Raw genomic sequence first — 21,648 nt, forward strand, 5'->3', positions numbered from 1 at the left:
AAAGTATTTAACATATTGGGCGTTCAGCTCAGTGATAGCATCCTTGCCTCCCATACAGAAATATATATGTCATGATTCCAATATTGGAGGCAAAAACATTTCTTTGAATTGGATGCTCAAAGTTAGTGAGAATTACATGAACAACTGTGGCTTTTGACCTAGTTTTGTAAAAAATTCTTAAAAAGTTTTCATTTTCACAGAACTATTCTGCACTATGCCTGTGCATACGGCCATCCCAATGTAGTTGCCCTCCTGATAGAGTGGAATTGTGACATTGATCTCCGTGACAGTGACAACAGAACAGCACTAATTAAGGTAGAAAGCAGCCAACAGTTTCAGTGTGACACATATTGGATGGGAATTCTTGGAATAAACATGATCTCAGATATATGCAAATAATTAGTGAAACCTATGAAATTTTTGCTTTTCTCATCTTTCCAATCTGTTTCTTGATCCAATGCCCCAGGCTTCACAGTTCAAGCACGAAGACTGTGTGGCTATGTTATTAGAACACGGTGCTGACCCAAATGCTATGGACAACACTGGGAGCACCGCACTGCACTATGCTGTTTGGCATAACAGCACCTCAATGACAGCCAAACTGCTGGCACACAATGCCGACTTCAGTATAAAAAATGAGGTAAAGAAGACACAGCTTTGATTTACAGATTATTTCCTACATACTTTAAAATATTACATTGGGATCCTGATACAGCTTTGACCTAAGAATCTCTCAAACGCTAAATGTAATAAATGGATTTTATAAGACTTATCTAGATGAGCCAGCTTTGATGGGAGCTCCTTCTTCCCAAGCTTTCCTTCCCCCAAAACACTGCATGATCTCTCTCCTTTACTCTTCTGAGGAACAATCTAAAGAGAATTATTACCTCCATCCACAGCAATTCTGAAGAAATTTGCAATTTCCTTCAGGGTACTCTCTTAATTGTAGCCTTTTGGGAATCATGTTGTCTTATACTTCCAATATATCAGATAAACAAACTTCAATAAGATACAAGGTTTCTATATTATAAGTGTCTAAATTATGAATCTTTCTGTCAGTTTACTCCACATGGTATCTATCTCAGCATGTCAGTTCATTTCATAGATCTCTAATATCATGGGCCTTTCAGTTGTAATTAGGTAACCACAGAGTTGGTTTGTCCCTTAGTTCATGAGACAGAATGTTGTACAGTCAAGGATGGCCTTGAACTTTTTATGTAATGAGGATGACATAAAACTTGTATATTCCTGGACCTCTGAAGTGATGGACTTTTGGTAATTCACCACTGTGCCTGACCTATAAAACCTCATATTTCACTTTGATATTCATTTCCAATGAAATACTTATTTCAGTGAAATAAAGCAAGTGTTGGAGAAGTTATTCAGGGGTGTTGTCCATTTACTACATTTTATGCTGATTGTCATTACAGCTTTATTATGAAGAACTTGCAAGGAGAAAAGCCTAATTCCACAAATTTAAATCATCGTAGAAAAGTTTTCAGTATTTTCCTTGAGAGATTACTTAAATTGCAACTCTAGCACAGGGCATAATATAATCCTTCATATTCTCCCAGAATATCAAGTCTAACATGAATTTCATGTTCATTTGTTATAGAAATAGTATTACCATTAGTGCAATATGTCCAGTATGGAAAAAAATACTGTGACATGTCATCCTTTCTACACTGTGCTTTTGTAGCAAATATTCTCTGCCTCGGTGACTTGGAGTTCATGGCATTTCAGAAGCATTTGCATTCCCACAGGCTCTGGAAGAAACTATTTAGACTCTACTCATGGTATCAGGAACCCATGGCAGACATTCTGTTTCACATGGTTCACTAAGATTTAAGTTATGAATTAAATGAGATAGGTATCAAAGGTACTCTGATGGCTTATGAAGAATGGATCTGTGTGAGAGTACTGTGTGTGAGAGTGTCAAGGATGTAGATAACTGCACCTCAGACTATGTGAGCTCTACTGTGTCTTCACATGATTGTCTGTTGATAAATAGGTTCTCAGAGTTAAAAGTTATTATTGTTTTATAGGATAGCTTTACACCACTTACACTGGCTCGAATGAAAAATGACAACCTGGCAAAACTTTTAGAAGACCAGAAAGAAAAGATAAAGGAACTTGATGAATTAGAAAGGTGAGGTTATTAATTCTTTTATTTTTTATGTTTTTATGGGATTCTATAGTGTGTACCATCCCTGAAGCCCTGTTGCTGGAGTTTCTAATCCTATTAAATAGGTATAAACCCCCACATCATATAGATATTGTAATTATAAGCTGTATTCCTAGATTGGGCAGTTCTAGCACTGTACTATCTTATTCACAAGGTGTGAGAGTCCTTGCTTCTTGAGGTTTCTCCTGGCCAGGAGCTCCTGATTCATGGTGTCATCTCCTCTCTTCCTCCTCTTCCTCCATCCTCCCTTCTCCCTCACCTTCCTCTTGTCCTCCTACCTAACTTGCCCCAGTATTGAGTCTCCCTTCCTACCTTTCTCCTTCACTGCCCATTCACTGACTTAGCCTTTTTGTAAGTATAGATTTTGAAGTTTATGTTTTAATATTTCATTAAAAATTGAGATCTTAAACATTTATTTTTAAAAATATGTCTCTTATATTAATTTCTTTAAAAATGCTATATTAAATGAAAGTACATTTTGAAAAAAATTTCTTCCCTTCAGTGACTGGTTTCTTCAAATATTTTCGTTATCTTTGCTAGTGAATCCCTAAAATTCTCAACATTCACAAGTTTGGCAAATGGGGATTGCCTTAAAACTTGATCAGACTCAGTTAGTAAATAAGACAGTAAACAGGGCAGCCACAGACAAGACTACATAGAAACTCAAGTCTGTCTTCACACACATGCTCACACGCATACACACACACACACACACACACACACACACACACACACATACATACACACACACACTTGTATGTCTGCAATTACCCAGTCATGCATATTCAACACATGTAAATACACCCATGTGTGCCCCCCACACACACACACATACACACACTCTATTGGTCATTGAACCTATCTTTATTTCAATAATGTGTGCCTTAATAGGTTGTATAAGTTGAACATTTAAATATGAAAACTATTAGAGAAACATATTTAGTCCTGCTAAAAAAGAAGCAGGACTCTGCTTTTCCTCCAAGTATTTCTACTTCATTGTAGTCACATAGGAAGTTTTTAGTGTTTTCTAATTTATGTGGACTGGAATTGGTAGGTCATATATAGAAAAGCTGAATGCAGTTTGTAAATTTCATGTTTTGATAACCCCTATAGCTCCCCTAGAAAAATAACATATCCATTTATTCTTTTTTTTTCACATTTTTTATTCGATATATTTTTATTTACATTTCAAATGATTTCCCCTTTTCTAGCCCCCGACTCCCCGAAAGTCCCATAAGCCCCCTTCTCTCCCCCTGTCCTCCCATCCACCCCTTCCCACTTCCCCGTTCTGGTTTTGCCAAATACTGCTTCACTGAGTCTTTCCAGAACAAGGGGCCACTCCTCCTTTCTTCTTGTACCTCATTTGATGTGTGGATTATGTTTTGGTACAACCACTCTGGAAATCAGTCTGGCGGTTCCTCCGAAAACTGGGCTCCTCACTTCCAGAAGATCCTGCTATACCACTCCTGGGCATATACCCAGAGGATTCCCCACCATGTAATAAGGGGAGGGAATACTATGTTCATAGCAGCCCTATTTATAATTGCCAGATGCTGGAAAGAACCCACATATCCATTTATTCTTAAATTTCCTATACTTTATCTTGCAGTTTGTTTCAACTGTTTCATGGGGCTCACTGTACCCTTTTGAGACCAAATGAAGGCATGAGTGCTTTTTAGATACATGCTTGATTTGAAATGATGATGGCTAATTCTATGCTGCAAAGCTTAGTTCTGCACCAATGACAGGGATGGGTTTCAGACCATTTTCAGTTCAGGTATCAAAATTATGTGAGTCAGTAACTGGATACTAGTGCAGCCTACAGATGGTGATTTTGGAAAAGTTTTAGTCTTCCCTTCAGCCAGTGGACAGACAAGGGTTCCAGGCACCCTCCTGTTTCTGTCTCCCCAGTGCTGGATTCCTAGTGCACACCAGACCACCACATTTGGCTATGTTTTGTCCCCCACAACTTCTGACAAATCAAACTGAGAGCCTCACACTTGCAACTTAGGGACTTAACAACTGAACAGTTGTGTGAGTCCATGTCTTTTTAGATTTTGAAAATAAAAGTGATTTCTACAAGATTCCTCAGCACTGAAGATGCTGTGGTAAGAGAAACTGGGAATTTGGGCTGTGAGATACTTTCTCAAGTAAAACTAGTTGAAAATGTCACATGATTAGGTATAATTTTTACTAAAGTGGGATGGTAATTTATTGTCATCTTCTATTATTTCGTTTAAATCTACTTGAAGATGAAAAGTTATTTTCATAGTGTAGTATGAAATAAATTATGATTCTAGAATTTCTGAGTATGAATTCAAATCTGTCACATATTCACATGGTCTTTTCTATGTTTCTCAAAATTATCTGACATATATTGGAATTAAAACAAATTTACAGCAAGTCCAATGCTTAGAACAATGCACAGCAATTACATAGGAAGGCCTAAGAACAGCTAAGCCTTTCCATTCTTAAAGGTATTTGACACATATAAAGAGCACAGTGGTGTTAATAAGGCAGGTTTTACTAAATATGAGACTCCGTTTTGCTGAGAATGACATTGGAAATGTTGGTATATTTACCTCTACGAAACAAAGCATACTATATTATATTGTCCCCTTATCTTAACTGTTACAATACTTGATAAAAATTTATTATTTTAAAAATTATTAATATCGTCATCATTATTTTAAAATGATGCAAATGTTTGTGCTTGTATTTGAGCATGCACACATGAGTGCAGGTGGCTGAAGAATGCACAGGCATTGTATGTCTCTGGATCTGGAGTTAGTTGGTTATGAGTCACACAGCATGGGTTCTGGCTGTTGAGCTCAACTCCTGTGCAGAAGCAGTATCTGCTGTTAATTGGAGCCGTGTCTCCAGTTGTAATTTCCATGTTTTATGATTTTAGTAGTGGTATAAATTGTATATCAATGTTCCTCTTCTTGTCTACAGCTTCTTTCCTTTGCAGAAAATCATTTTATTTGTAATACCTGGTAAGTTTTATGGATAGGGAAAATAAACATTTTTTGTGTTTTATTTTACAAGTTTAATATTCATCTGAAAGTATTTCATTTTTTGTAGGTCTTCAAAGAAAACTTCCAATGAAAAAGAAGAGGTATGCAAAAATTAATTTCAAATCATATTTATTAAGATACAGTATAAAAATCAAAGTAATACATAATAAATGGACTTAGAAATATAGTATAAAATAAAATAAAAATTAAGATTCTTTTGTTATATTCAAATATTTCTTTCCAAAATAGTTTTAAAAGTCACCAATAGTAAAGGTGTCTTTCCTTTCAAAATCTGGTCTTTCAGAAGCATTTTGCTTGTTACTTATGTAAAACACAGGTCTCTTCTTTATAGTGTATGGGGTACCCAACATGACAATATCTGAAATTGCTATTATTCATTTTATAGGTCAAAGAACAAGGAAATCATATGCTTGACCTTAAGGAACTAATATCATGTGAGGGAAACTCAAAGGACTGTGAGCAGTACAGTTGTGACACTATTTTGCATTTTATTGAAGAGCTCATGAGGCAGAGAAAAGGTAGGAGTTCTGCATGCAGCCCCTGTGTGTGCTATTGATGAGGGTGAATTGCCCAAACATAGGCATGCTTGATATCAAAGAACAGAAAACTAGTCTCAGCAGGAGCTGCCAGCAAGCCTTCAGAGCTTCAGTGAGCAAGCTTGACACCATGACCTTGGGGTTGTTACATTAGACTCATGTGTTTCAACAAAATGGAACAGGCCAGTCAGCCAATACAATAAATTGGTGGGGTGTGCCTTTTCGTTACTTCTTTTTGGTTTGTTTGATTTTTTTGGGGAGGGAGTGTGATTCATTCTCTCTCTCTCTCTCTCTCTCTCTCTCTCTCTCTCTCTCTCTCTCTCTCTCTCTCTTCCTTCCTTCCTTCCTTCCTTTCTCTCTCTTTCTTTCTTTTTCTTTTATTATTTGTATTTTCCTTAATTTTTTATTAGATATTTTCTATATTTACATTTCAAATGTTACTCCTTTTCCAGGTCTCCCCTCTGAAACCCCCTATCCCATCCCCCTCCCTCTGTGCATTAACTTACCACTCCCAGTTCCTCTCCTGGAATTCCCCTACACTGGGGCAATGAGCCTTCACAGGTCCAAAGGCCTCTCTTCTCATTGATGTCTTACCAGGCTATCCTTTGCTACTCATGTGGCTGGAGCCATGGGTCCCCTCCTTGTGTACTCTTTGGTTGGTGGTTAAGTCCCTGGGTGCTTTGGGGGTGCTGGCTGGTTCATATTGTTCTTCCTCCTGTGGGGCTGTAAAACCCTTCAGCTCCTTGGGTCCTTTCTCTAGCTCCTCCATTGGGGACCCTGTGCTCAGTTCAATGGTTGACTGAGAGCATCCCCCTCTGTACTTGTCAGGCACTGGCAGGGCCTCTCATGAGACAGATGCATCAGGCTCCTGTCAGCTAACACTTGGTGGCATCCACAATAGTGTCTGGATTTGGTAACTGTATATGGGGTGGATCCCCAGGTGGGGCAGTCTCTGGATGGTCTTTCCTTCAGTCTCTGCTCCACTCTTTGTCTTTGTATTTCCCCTCATGGATATTTTGTACCTATTCTAAGGAGAACCAAAGGATCCACACTTTGGTCTTCCATCTTATTAAGCTGCATATGGTCTCTGAATTATATCTTGGGTATTCCGAGCTTCTGGGATAATATTCATTTATCACTTAGTGCATGCAATGTGTTTTCTTTTGTAATTGGATTACCTCACTCAAGATATTTTCTAGTTCCATCCATTTGCCTAAGAAATTCATGAATTTATTGTTTTTATAGCTGCTTCTTCATGTGACTGGAGGATTGACGCAGCTCTCTGGAGTCACTTTGGTAAAGGATGCTGAATCCTTTCATGATGACTCTGCCATATGATATTTTGAGTAGACACTCTTAGACTACTGCTCTTGTTTTATTGGCTCCTCTCTTCTACTTGGTATTAGCATTGTCTTCTAAAATTCAAAAAAATATTTTATTTTTATTAAGTGTGTGAGTGTGTGTGTGTGTGTGTGTGTGTGTGTGTGTGTGTGTGTGTGTAACTGGGTGTGAGCATCGCTTTGCATGCACAGACTGAAGGAGAAGTTGCGGTATCCTGCTCTAAGATTATCCTCCTAATTCCTTGAGATGGTACCTCACTGAGTTTGAAGGTAGGTTGGCACATGAGCACCAATGCTCTTGTCTGCAGCTCTCAAAGGCTGGGCTTACAGGCACATGTGTAGTCATATGTGTTTTCTGTATGGAGGTTTGGTCTCAGGTTCTCATGCTTGTGCAGCCAACACCCATATACACTTAGCTAGCTCCCTTAAGGTTGATGGATCTAATTTTTAATCTGCTAAGCTGTTTTACAATATTATGGAGTGTGCGTGTTAATGTATTTTTGTATGTGTGTTTGTATGCACATGCATGTATGTATGTATATCTATGTGTGTGTACCTGTAATGCATCTTCCTAAATTGCTCTCAACCTCATTTCTTTTGAAAGAGCAACTCTCACTGATGTCAAAGCTAATCAATTCAGTTAAGTTGGCAGTCCAGTGAGCTCCAGGTATCCTCCTGTCTATGCCTCCCATGCATTAAGATGACAGAATGTACCATCATGCATAGCTTAAAAAAGGAACACAACAACAAAACAAAACAAAACAAAACACACCCCCAAACCTGCTAAGTTATGGGTACTGGAGTTCAAATTCAATTTAGAATAGCTTGCATAGCAAACACTTTAATGACTGAGAAAACTTGTCATTCCTCATCATTTCAAATCATGTCACAACACTGTGTAAACTTAGATTTTTTAATATGTACATTAATACAGCTTATCAATCACTTCAATAAACTTTCTAGCCCACCATCCAAAGGCAGGGGAAAAATTGGAAATAGGACAAGTGGTATGTGTACCTGTTTAAAAGTAGGTCTTTGGATGGTGATTCTAATCTCCTTGCTCAGGATAACATCAGTCAAGTTCAGTAGTCTCAGGATACCAACAGGGCAGTACAAAAGTGTCACCAAACAAGAGTCAGCAATGGTGGCACAATTCAGCAGAAGATACTAGGCCTCCCCTGAGTTGGCATAAGTCAGCAGGGGCTAGGAATAAATCAGACCAGCTGGAATGCCAAGAGTTTTCTGCCTTGTCTCTTTCAGCAAACTGAAGATCAGTATAGAGGCAATACCAAAGCAGAGTTGCATAGCTAGCTATGCAAGCTCCTTATCACTGTCTTTGTGTTCTACTTATAATCTCTCCAAACATGACTTGACCTCCCTTGGGTCTTGCTTCATCAAAACACCTTGTGAGTTTGTATCATATGACAAAACCAGAAAGTCACACTTCAACATTTTAAATATACACAAATATTTTCTTTCTCACAAAACATAACTTTCCAACACACTGGTTGAGTGCAGGTTGTACCAACACTCTAAAGAGTTGTTAAGACTGATTTTGTGTGCTTGTTGTACCATATATTTTGGTAAAGATTCATAAAAATTATGAGAAGCCACTTAATATAGAGAGAAATTTATTGAAAGCAAAAGCTGCCCCTGTAGGATTTATCCACATATGGCATTTTCCTCACAGTTGTATGAGCCTTGAGCTTACCATAGTGGCACCCAGTAATGCCATGAAATGTGATCAGTTTATATTATGCATCTTCACATTTATTTATATTCTTGCCTTATGCAACATTTTGTAGCTTAAGTTTTTTAAATTTAAATTAATACCCATATCTGTGTCCTTATAGTAATGTAAGTTTTTTTAATTTAAATTAATACCCATATCTGTGTGTCCATATAATAATAAATGAAAACTATTTAAGTATGACACATGACCTCATGACATTCATGTATGTATTTTATTATTTTATTTTTATTTATTATTTATCAACACTTATATGCAACTAATATGTGCTTAATATATTTAACTATGTTTATGATTTTGTTTTATCTTATTTGATGTCAAAACTTAGTTTCATTTCTTTATCATTTTAGTCTGTAATAATGATTTTATCTTTCTTCTCCATTCCATTCTAAACAGTTTTCTGAATTCTATATATGCATTGTATATTTCTTATAATCAGTTTGGTCCTTCTTTTGTTGTTTGTATAATTATTAGGTAAACCACAACAAATGCACCCAGCATATTGTTTTTTCTCCATTCCTAAAGCATGCCAATGCTTTTTGCTAACTATGGTCCTGTAAATTATTCCTTGTTCACTCTAGCCTATGGGAAGACATGCCCTTTTCCTGGCATTGTGTGAACACTGGTGGTCTCCTCTAATTGTGTGAGATGTTGTGTCCCTCAGCCCCAGGATATTTCCTGGAATTCCCATGTTGTTATGTGCTCTATACTATGTTTCAGACGGCCTAGTAACATGCCCAGAGCATCCCCTCTTCTTTGTGTCTATTTTCCAGACTTCTGGCCTGTGATTTCTGGCTGCTTTCTTCACCAAATAGCTTATCTGCATAGCTCCAGGAGTCTAGGAGAGTCAGAATAGCTTTGTCCTCATCATATTCTAACCTAGTCTGTACTATCTCATAGCACAGAGATAGAAAATTGGGATAATATCATCAAACTATTTTAGTGCTTATTAGCTAACAATTTATGTCATGTCTGAAGCATATAATCTTCAGTTTCTAAAACATGTTTTTTTCTGATTTGTGTTGTTTGAGGTAGGAATCAAAATCAGTACTTTTTACTTGACCTTGTTTAGATTTAGAGGGCAGTAGCATCTCCACTTCTAGTCTGCTGTAGAATACTGGCAATGTGCCTCTTCACACTCTGACCAACTACTTCTTGTTCTTACTTCATGCCTACTCATCCCTTCCATTAGGGCATATTCCTGCATGCTTATTCAACATTAAAACTTTGTTTGACTTCAGTATCATCTGAGTCTGTAATATCTGGTTTTATGTCTTTTTTGTCTTCTCTACTAGTTCTTAAACTAAACACCTTAACTGTCTTCTTTTCATATCTTCAGAATGTACCATGTCTTCCACTGTGTGGGTCCTACAGTGCATCATGTTTAGGTAAAACTCTAGTCTGTTTTATTTATCAAAAATGCTGCTGTACTGTAATTGTGCTTTTTCTCTAATACAGATATAAATTCTGAGATCCTAGTGAAAATCTGGGGGGCAGTTTATACATATAAAAGATCAATAGACTTTGAAAAACATAACTGTGAACTAATTGAAGAAGATTGTGAACGTATAAGTAATGAAATTATTGCACTGCGAGAGGAGTGGTCTCAACTAGAGATTGAAAATGCTGAACTGCAAGATGAGCTATGCAGTTTGAGGTAGGATGTCCCAATTTTAGAGAAATATTTTAACTGTTTTCATTAGAGCATAAATAGAACATTTGTAGTTTGTCACTAACTTTGTAAGTGTTCTGAAAGGGAAGAACTTTTCATATTTGGGTTTTATTATTATTACTTTTGATAGATATCTTTATGTAGTCTAGGGAAACCCCAAATTTGTGATCTTCTGGCCTCAGTTGTTTGATTTTGGGGTGACTGTTTGGGTGCTTCAATTGTTAAGTGGGAGAATTGTTAGCCTTGTAGAATGTGAAAATAATTAAATTACAAATATCATTATTACTATTTTCCATAATTATGTACATATGCATATATGAGATATATGTATGTGTCCCATGCAATCACACTCTTGATATCTACAGAGAAACCTCATTTTCATGAGGCATCAATTAAAGTTTTAAAAAATATTTTACAATTATGCTACAAAGAATACACTTTCTTAAAAGCTTCTCTAAATATTGAATTATTTTTATTTGAATACAAATTTGAATATATTCTTTAATATTGATTCCTTTAGCTAAAGGATGTAAATCATATTAAAGGACTTGGCTGATATAATTGTTCCAAACAAAATTTATATTAATTTCAAATTTCACCGATGGAGTATGAAACAATAGTTTTCTTAATTAAGACAAATTCTTTTAATATTATACTGCTTTATAGTGAACCAAGAATTTTAAATAAAGTAGTAAAGTATCACCCTTCCATAGAGATAAACTTAGATCTTATTTCATTCTCATATGCACAAGGCAAATATATGATTTCTAAATAGATTATTCAACATTAATTCACAGAAAAAATTCAAATTTGTATGTTGAGAGACATTTGATACTTTGTAATTGATTACTAAATTTATCAAGTAAATTGTATGATTTATATAATTGATAGAGTAAATTGAAAGAAAATAAAATAGAAATAAAAAATTGTAAGAATGCATTTGAGATGATCTGTATGATGTTGGATTCTAATAATGAGCAAAATGCTTGAACATATTTTAACATTCTTTATTCATTTGTGAAGCATCCTTGTGGCTAATTATATTTTATGAAGATTATAGTTTAGTTGTATAAAATTTATAAACTTTAGTGAACAGAATAACTTGAAACCTAATATTTTTATTAATTTTTTTGGTAATTTTAGATAAGATATTGTAATTATTCATTCTCTACCCCACTGGTTCTTCTCAACCTGTATATTGTTACTAAGTTAGGGGTTAAATGACCCTTTCACAGGTGTCATATAAGACCCTTAGGAAATATTTACGTTACAAAACATATAATACATTGAAAGATATACATTACAATACACAAAATAGCAAAAATACAATCATGAAGTAGAAATAAAAGTAATTTTCTACTCGGGGTCACTACAATAGCAGTAACTATATTAAAGGGTTACAGTATTAGGAAGGTTAGAATTTAGGACCTGCCCAGCCAGAGGCCCATGCTCCTTCCAATTTGCACCTGTTCCCAGAGCTGAGCCTGTGCTCTGGATTCCCACCCATTCAGGCCCCACCCAGATGCAGCTTGACCCCAAGGAGTTCTGACACATCCAGGATCAGAGAATCCCAGGATCACTGTAGCAGTTATTTATAAAAAGTACTGCACAACCAGGCCTTTGCACCAGTCCTTCCATGTATCCGGTATAGAGTGACCCTCAAACTTGAATAGTTAACCAAATATATTTATGTATAAGAAAGTTCCAATTTCATAATGCCAATTTACAATGATAAGGTTCTGTCCCAATATTTCTAACCTCTCAGCACAGGAGAAACCCATCTGACACCATCTGGGTCTGTGCATCCCCTCCTGCACTCCCTCATGCAGCTCCCATGCTCCTTCTCTTTCTAACCCTCCTTTTCTTAGCTCCTCCTCTTCTCTCCCCTGTCATCTCTGGCCTCTCACAGCCTCAATGTGAATGGATAGGAAATATCTTGCATCAAATCACAGGTTTCAAGAAGGCACAGGCTCTGGTCAGAGACAGTGAGGCCAGTTAACACCAGAGATAACCAGATGGCAAGAGGCAAGCACAAGAACATAAGTAACAGAAACCAATACTACTTTGCAACATCAGAACCCAGTTCTTCCACCACATCAAGCCATGGATACCCCCAACACACCTGAAAAGCAATATTCAGATCTAAATTCTCATCTCATGAAAATGATAGAAGTCTTGAGAAGGCCATAAATTACTCCCTTAAAGAAATATAAGAGAACACAGGTAAACAAGTAGAAGTCCTTAAAGAGGAAATACATTAATCCCTGAAACAAATACAGGAAAACACAAGCAGATAAAGAAAGTGAACAAAACTGCCTCATACTTTGAGGAACTGCAGTTGTAGGTATTTCCTACCATATCCCACCATAGATGTGAAAATACTACTGCATGAGAACTGATGTTAATTGACTAGAGAATATTGATTCCACACTTTGCTATTTTCACATCAGTGCTTGTGATGCCTCCCATAGTCTTATCTGCTACATTCTGCTTAAGCTGAGAGATCTTGAGTGTAATGTTACATGATCATTCCAGCCAAGCAGTACTAAGAACATAACCTATGCATTATTACAAATGTACAAAATGGCTTGTTCAATGTAATTTGTGAACATACATGATGTAGTGTGATGTGTTCAGGGCCTCAAGCTCCTCATATTCTGCCACTTTCAGTAGTATGGTAAAGGACTCAGTGAAACTTATGTAAACTTACTGTCACACCACCTAGAGGATGATCAGTTGCAATCATATTAATGCATACCACAGTTATTGTATGTAGCTCACATTGTGATGAGTATTCTTTGAAGGCTTTTATTCAAAGTTGTTCATTTGAGTTGGAAACTTCATGTTCATTTTCAAATGAAAAATTCAACAACACAAATATGACCTTATATGAGCCACAGTACTTAATGTGTGTTTAAACCATAGTAAAATGCATATATAAACAAAAGGCACAACAAAATGGAATTTCCTGCTTATCAGACTTGGCAAATTTATTCAGGGACTGTGCAGTAGTCCTTGACTATGTGTCTTTAAATATCACTGAATTACCTGGATGAAGTGACATGAAGCATTATGGACAATGGCATTCCTACTACAGTTGATGTGACATTAGAGGTGTAGTTTACATAGCCACAGCAACATGCAAATGAAGTGCTGGCTGTGTTCTAATTCAACATCAGCACAATATGCAGGGTAGATATTTTGATTCATAATGAAACAAAAGTTATTTTTCCTGGTTCTTTACAAAAGGTCATTGGGGTTCACAGTGCATGAGACATTCACTTCATCATGTTGGGCAAGTCAATGGAATGGTAAAGCTTTAAAACACTAAAACATGGTGACTATATGAAATTTAAACTATAGCACTGTTCTTTTGACCCCCCCAGAAGCTTGTGGCTATCTGACAATGCAAAATTTGCTTAGTCCAAGTTCAAAGGCCAAATAGATAATCTTAATAGTTTCTACATTATTCATAATGCCATTTTTCTCTGACACTAAAGTCCAATTCCTTTCATAAATTATGAAAATTACATAGGTTTTTATGTCAATTACCTAACATATGCCAAAAGATAATAATAGGAAAATATTAATGAATATTATACCAAGTACAGCCTGAAACCCAGCAGGACAAACATAAAAAACATACCCACAGTCTGTGGTACATGGTGGTGCCACATACACTCCACCAGGATTGGGCAGCCCTGCCTCTGCAGTGCCATATAGTACATGTGGTCTGATTTTGGGCCAGTTCCATTCATTTACTGGTACTTCCATCACTTAAAATCTTCTATTTCTGACATCTGCAACATCCTATTACTTCTTTGCATCTTGACAATTTAGGTGTTACCTTCACTCCTTTACACATAAACCACTCAGACATTCTGTATATGGACTTTAACAGATTCACATCGTCTTGTCTAACTGGCTTTTCTATGCAATACTGCTTTATCGCACCATTGCCAAGTTATGCTTGCATTTTGACATACACTGCAAGACTATCACCAGAATGGTTACTACTTAGTGATTTTGCAGCTTAAGTAACACCCAGGCCGGTGGACACAGGGCAGCCAAACTTCCAGACTCAAATCCCCATCTGGCTTTTAGTAGGAGAGTATAACTGAGGCTGTATTCAAGGTTGAGAGTCACTGCTATCCTAAAGAATGCATTCCCTCTTTGTTTTCATTTTATGCATGTACTTTTGAAGTTTGGGCCCGTCTCAAAGGCAGCCCTGTTAATGCAAAGTCCTCTAAGCTGTTTTCAGGGTTGATGAGCCTTTTACTTTGCTAGCCATCTTGTCGAAAGTTTGTCTATTTCCACCAGGATGATGTCACATTTCTAAATAACCTGTATACTTTTCGACTCACTTGGTTGCCCTAAGCAAAGTTAAAGCCATGAGCATTAACAATGTGATAGCACAAAGTATGACTTCTGGAATATTTCCTCCACTAAATAAACTTACTGACTACTTTTAAATTCCATATCACTGAGATTTTCAGGGATGGATACAGATTATAGGACAGAATCTAATGTGTATGGCCTTGGGTCAACTCTGTAGAAGAGTTCTTTATTCCACCTGCAAGCTCATTATCTGCATTCATGTAAGTGAGTTTTCTGGTCTCATGAACTCATGCAAGAGTGATTCATTAGTCCAGCCTTATTTTGAGCCAAATGTAAACCACAGTTCCCACGTTTTCCAAATGCCCACTATTCAAGTCTCCAAAGTCTAAGAAGCATATTGGCAGTATCATTACAGAAGTGATTAAATGACTCCATTTCCTTTTTAATCACTTCCCTCACTACGGAGGTGATCGCTCAGAAGTCAGCTTGATTGAGAAAAATATATCGGCTCAGCATTTCAGAGATTCTCTAGTCTATCATGTCAGGAAAGACCTGAGGGCAGTGTTTTGTTTTTGCAACAGGAACACAGGGCACAGTCTACCTAGTGCTTCTTTTAGTTGCATGAGGTACTTTATGAACACGCAAACTGCGTCATGATCTTGGGACATGAGGGTCACTCACAGAGGTCTATAATGTAAGCACTGTGCTGAATAGCTCTAGTGTTTTCAAGGAAAGAATGAAGAAAGAGAAATTGCATCATTCATAGTAATTACACACTTTTGAAATCAGGAAACATTCTGGTCTTAGTTACTTAAAATTCATAGTTTGTTGGTGGGTGGTACTCACTCAATGTGTGTATGCTTTGTATGTGTGAAAGTTTGATATGCACTAAGACAAAAAAAGAAAATGCATATTTCTTCAAATTACATCTAAAGTTTATAGAGACAAAGGGGCACAGAGAGAGTGATAGTTTCCAAATCACTATCTTTCAAATTTTTCAGAATTTGTGTAATCATTTGAATGTTTCTTCAGAAACTAATTTGGTATTTTCCAATGTGGCCAGTTATGCACAATCATTTTAAAACATATTTTTAGGGCCACCCTTGAAAGTTTAGAATTAAATGATGCAGCAAGCCTCCAAGCAGAGGAGAATGAAGAGCTTTCAAGAACCCCGGTAAGCATAGACTTATGAAGTCCATTTTGTTTTAATTCTCTAATACTTGAAAGAAATTTTCCTGTGTTCAGAAGCAGCATATAACCACATTTTAGGAGAGTCAGATATTCTCCCTGTTCAAATATTTGATAGCTTCACATTGTTACTATTTGTTAGTAATTATAGGAGTCAGGTTAATTGTCTGCCCATGAGGTAGTGCAGTAGTAGGTTCTCCACTAAGGATAGGATATATTTAGTCACAGGTTCTTGGCTCAGACAACAGTTCAAGGTATGGGTTTAACATATAAAAGGGGCCTTACATCCAATTAGAAAACAGTAGATTAAGAGTCTTTTTTACCACCAGTGATGGCTGGCAATGGTAGTCATAGTTGCAGGCAGCGGGGTTTATATCTACATATGTGTTGATTTCTTTTCTCCTCTAGCAGCTTCTAGCACTATGAAAGCTAGCTAAGGGGAATAATGTTTCCAGGTTATATTGTAGATTCCCACATGTTATAGCTCAAGGAGTGAGGTCTCCAGGAATAATTTCTTTCCATCAGGTTTTAGAGGGTAACCAAGAGCATTAGGAAGTACCTGAATATTTGGGGTTTCGTATGACCTCGCTTGTCAAAAACTGTAGAAGAAGAAAACCATTCCTGGGATAGCATTTATTACCACTGCGGTATTGAATAGGGCCAGCATCACCCCATTGTAGAAACGCTTTTTTCACTCATTTTATACATGTGTATATGAATATTCTTTAGAAAGCTTCTATAGTATCAGGTCTCCATATGACATTTTGAAAGATCTTTAGTATTTGTTATTCTTTTATTTTTATATTATTTTATTTATTTGCATTTCAAATGTTATTCCTCTTCCTGGGAGCCCCTCCACAAACACCCCACCTTTTTCCCCTACATTTTTAACCTCTAATTGTGCTCCCACACCAACTCATCCATTCCTACATCATCCCTTTAGCATCTTGATTCTCTAGGGCATCAAGCATTCACAAGAACAAGCACATCCCCTCCCCCTGAGGCCAGACAAGGCAATCCTGTAGCAGGGACCATGGACCAACCCTTGTATGCTCTTTGGTTGGTTGCTTAGTTGTTGGAAGCTCTGAGGTATCCAGTTATTGGATACTGTTATTTATCCTATGGGGTTGCAATACCCTTTACCTCCTTCAGTCCTTTCCCTCACTCTTTCCATAGGGTTCCCCATGCCCAGTCCAATGGTTTGGTGTAAGTATTTGTATCTGTCTCAGTCAGGTGTTGGTAGAGCTTCTCAGAGTACACCCATGCCAGGCTTCTTCCACATCTTGGTTTCAGCAACAGAGTTAGGGATTTGACATCTGTATATGGTATAAATCCCAAGTTGAGGTGGTCTCTGCATGGCCTTTACTTCAGTCTCTGCTCCAGTGTTGTCCCTGCATTTCCATTAGACAGGAACAATCCTGGGACCATATTTTGAGATGGGTAGATTGCCAAATCCCTCAACTCGGGACATGTCTATCTACTGGAGGTGGTCTCTTCAGGTTCCATTTCCACGCTGTTGGTCATTTTGACTAAAGACCTCCCCGTTAGGACCGGGTACCCTCTCACATCCTTGGTGTTTTTATTTTCTATGAGAAATGAAAGAGAAAGGAGACAAGCCTAAAGAGACTTGAGGTGGGAAGTCCAGGCTAGTAGTGTGGATTGGCTTGAACTCATATTTGCAGTCACTCAGTGCCAGTTGTGGACAGGATACCTGAGTGATGCATATTCTGCCAGAGAAAGGCATGGCTTCTGACTTCACCAGCAGGTGCTATTAGGGCTGAGTTAGATGAGAACATGTCTTGATGAAATGAATAATGTACCAAGAAGAGAGTTGGCAAAGCCATTTTTTGTGTGTGTGTGTGTGTGTCTTAGGCTTTCTATTGCTGGGAACAGATTCCATGATATAAAGGACAAAATTGATTTGTGACTAGCTTACAGGTTCAGAGGTCCAGTACAATACCAAGACAGGAAGCATTTTAGTTTTTAGGCAGGCATAGTGCTGGAGAATGAACTAAGAGTTCTCCATCATGATCCAACCTCTGTCAATAGATTGGCATTCTCAGGAAGGTAGGAGAAAGCACTCTTCAGAAATGGGTGGAGCTTCAAAGCCCACTGCCACAGTGGAGTACTTCCTGCAACAATGCCACACCTACTCTCAGCAGGCCTTATCTCTTAAGAGTGTCTCTTCCCAAGAACCATGCATATCCCAACCATCACACTGTGAGTAAAGAACATCCTCCCCAAAGGTCCTCCAATGTCAGGAATAGAGTGAGTTACTGAGGGGAAACAAGGGCTTGACCAGACCAGCAGAGCAAGTTTGCCATTCAAGAGGGTCATAGGATTCTTAGCCCCAAGTAGCATAGGGATGGGAATATGAATATTCTTTCTGCTGAGGGAGAGAGGCTATTCATGTATGTCCACAGATGATGAGGTGAAAAAGACAGATGGAAAGGTAAGAACACAGCAAACTGAGGAGACGAGTTCTGCCTGTGACTCCTCTTAAGTGAGTGTCATAAGTCCTGGGAAGGTGAGTGTTGGAAGTTTGAAATATCTCCTTTTGATAATTGTTGGTGGCATTGAGTTCTTCAATGTGCATGGTAATGGTCTTGGAGTCTTGGTAGGGTTGGAATACCAAAGGAAAGAGGAGTAATTATGACCATTAATTATAGTAGTTGTTACTATTGAAGGGTGTACTGAGGAAGTATGAGAGTTAGGGAAAGGAAGACAGAGTTCAGACTGGTACTGGCCATATCTTGGGTCATGGAAGAGTTCTATTAGAGACTCATAAGATCCTCCCAGGGACTGACTTCTACAGGTTAAAGTTAGGAATGGAATATTTACCTAGGGAAGAAATATAGAATTCTGGAACCACAGGATAGATTTCAGAGTACATGTGTGGTCTCTATTTATGATAGTATGATGTAATGTTACTGTGGCAAGCATGGAAGATGACATTTCTAATAGCAGAAAAATGGTGAGTCCTGAGGGAGAGAGGGTTAGAGTGGGAAGAGTGGGGACTTCAACCTTGGAGGTGCTCTCAGAATCATAGACTGCAGGTGTATAATAGACAGTAGAGAAACAAGGAGACCGTTACTGAGGAAGAGCCAGAAGAAGAGTCCCAGAAAGAGGGCTACATTAGTTATCTAGGAAAAAAAACCCTCCCATGTTTAACAAATAATATTTATAAATTTATATATCAGAAAAATGTCACAATGAAAATGTCACATAGCTGAGGTCTTCTATGAGGGGGCCAATGAGATGACTAAGTGTGTAAGAGCACTTGCTGCTGTTGCAGAAACCTGGGTTAAGGTCCCAGCATCCATGTGTCAATGCCTAGTTTTTGGAACTCTAGCTCTTTTGGAAACTGGTAATATTTCCTCCTCAGATCTGGCAATAGGTAGGCCTAAGCCACCCAAATCCATAAGACAATTTTAAAAATTATTATTTTGAAATCTATGCTCACATGTATCAATTTCAGAAAATATGTTCTGAATTATCTAAGAATATTATGCTTGGTAAATAATATTTCTAAGAAAGAAAAGTGGATCTCTACAGTTAAAATTGTATTCATATATTTTTTTCAACGTCTGAAAAGGTTCAAGAAGAACAGTTTAAGTTGTACCTGTCACTGACACAGAGTTTGCATGAAATGAGAAGGAGAAATAGGGAACTAGAAGAAGAAATAGACAGGTATGACATTTATTTATCAAAGCATTCACCCACAACTAAAGAGTGATTTTACCAAAACCTAAATATAAATTCCTATCTTGTCTACAAGTTTATAATAAAACAAATAGTTCTATTTTTAAACTCATATAAGAAACCTACAACACAATTTCAAATTTTGGAAGAACAGTATTAATTGCTAACATCTGTGATGATTTTGACCATAATAAGTGACAGTGAAAGCATTCTCTGATGTCAACTGTAATCTTCCTAATATATTTTCAATTTCTACTTTGAAATATGCTTTTATTTTTTTCCTCCTACATTTCAGATATTAATACCCATATCTTGTTTGTGTGCTTGTTATAAAAGATCAAAATTTACATGGATAAAATTGGGTTTTCTTCTACTTTTAAATATTTAACCATGATATGTTATTCATGTGGACTCATAAAAAGATATACTAATATTCCATGATCATAATCCATATACACATGAAATATAAACATTTTCAAACCTGAGTTTCCTTTAAGAAATTTACATGTATGTGTACATAAACTAACATACAGATTGATGTCTTATATTTTATATAGGAATTGTTCTATAGTATCAAACAGAGCTCAGAATCCAAAAATATTTAATTTTCATTTAAGGCCACTGACATGTCTTTTTATTTTAAGGCATCTATAAATTATATGTAATCATTAATTGTGCTGGTTGATTTTGTCAACTTGACACAATCCAGACATATCTGAGAAGCAAGAACCACAATTGAGAAAATGCCTCTATGAAGAATTGCTTATAAGAAACATGTGCAGATGTTTTCTTAATGACCATGGAATGTGGGGTAACAAGATTATTGTGTAGAGGTTCCATCCCTGGCAGATGATTCTGGGGTGTAGGAGAAATCAGGTCAGGCAAAATATGAGCGGCAATCCATTAAGCAGCCTTCCTCTCTGGCCTCTGTGCTGCCTAGTTTTGTGAACCAAGTTATATTCATCTAAGAGAAGGGAGCCTCAATTGATAACTAATATATTGCTGAATAACTATAATACTCTATTACTTTTTGGAACATTGTCAAATGCCTGTGCATGCATAGCACAGGTGCATTCTAAGTTTACAACTTTTTGACATCCTGAATACAGAATCTTCAGGCTTAGAATGCCTCTCTATCTCTATCTCTCTCCCTCCCTCCCTCGATTCCTTCCCCTCCCCCTCTCTCTCCTCTTTCCCTTGCTTCATCTCCCTCCCTTGCTGCCATGCTCCAGCCCTTTCTGTTTCTATTTGAATGAGTATACAGAATGATAGATAACATGAAAACTTTCAGACTTGTAATGCATGAAAGATGTCATTATTCTATCACCTGAAATAAAATAATACAAAATTTCTTGTAACCTTTGAGTCTCCCAACATGGCTGGCCTCTTTTGTTTTTATTTTTTATTTTAATTTTGATTTCTCTAAAGTGTGACTAGTGTTTTCCTGTGATTTAACATTCTGCATATGATATTGCATCTTCTGCATTTTGTGAAAACCACATTAGGAGGTTCTCTAGATTTCTTCTTAAAAAGTTGCATTAGTTACACATCTGGTGCTATGATAAATTCAATGACCAAAGAAAACTTAAGGAATAAACGGGCTGTGTTTACAGAGGGACAGATTCCACAGTAGTTGGGAAAGCAGCAAGCCTCTGCCTCCTGACGTTTCCATAACCTGCCCAAGCATCATCAGTAACTGGAGCCCAAGTGTTCAAACACTTCTCCTACAAAGGGCCATAGAATCTTTTCAAGTCTTTCCCCATATTTCTATATTTGATCCCCTATGTCTTAACGCACTGATTGTCCTCTTTTCTTTTCCCAATTATCCTTCAAAGGCTTTATTTGTCTTCATTCTAAATTTTAATTTTGATTGGAATTCAACCAAGGTACTTACACACA

General features: G+C 37.2%; 1 protein-coding gene across 1 annotated transcript in view; it reads left to right on the forward strand.

Annotated features, from left to right (window-relative positions):
- The window catches only part of LOC127664607 (ankyrin repeat domain-containing protein 26-like), a 503,453-nt gene that overhangs the window by 463,089 nt on the left and 18,716 nt on the right, over positions 1 to 21,648 (forward strand). Inside the window, exons 5-10 of the mRNA XM_052156648.1 lie at positions 2,046 to 2,149; positions 5,270 to 5,303; positions 5,609 to 5,741; positions 10,308 to 10,506; positions 15,955 to 16,033; positions 19,643 to 19,737. Of these exons, the coding sequence (XP_052012608.1) occupies positions 2,046 to 2,149; positions 5,270 to 5,303; positions 5,609 to 5,741; positions 10,308 to 10,506; positions 15,955 to 16,033; positions 19,643 to 19,737 (644 nt within the window). The remainder of the gene's footprint in view (positions 1 to 2,045; positions 2,150 to 5,269; positions 5,304 to 5,608; positions 5,742 to 10,307; positions 10,507 to 15,954; positions 16,034 to 19,642; positions 19,738 to 21,648) is intronic.

Source organism: Apodemus sylvaticus, chromosome 14, assembly GCF_947179515.1.
Source record: "Apodemus sylvaticus chromosome 14, mApoSyl1.1, whole genome shotgun sequence".
Taxonomy (NCBI): domain Eukaryota; kingdom Metazoa; phylum Chordata; class Mammalia; order Rodentia; family Muridae; genus Apodemus; species Apodemus sylvaticus.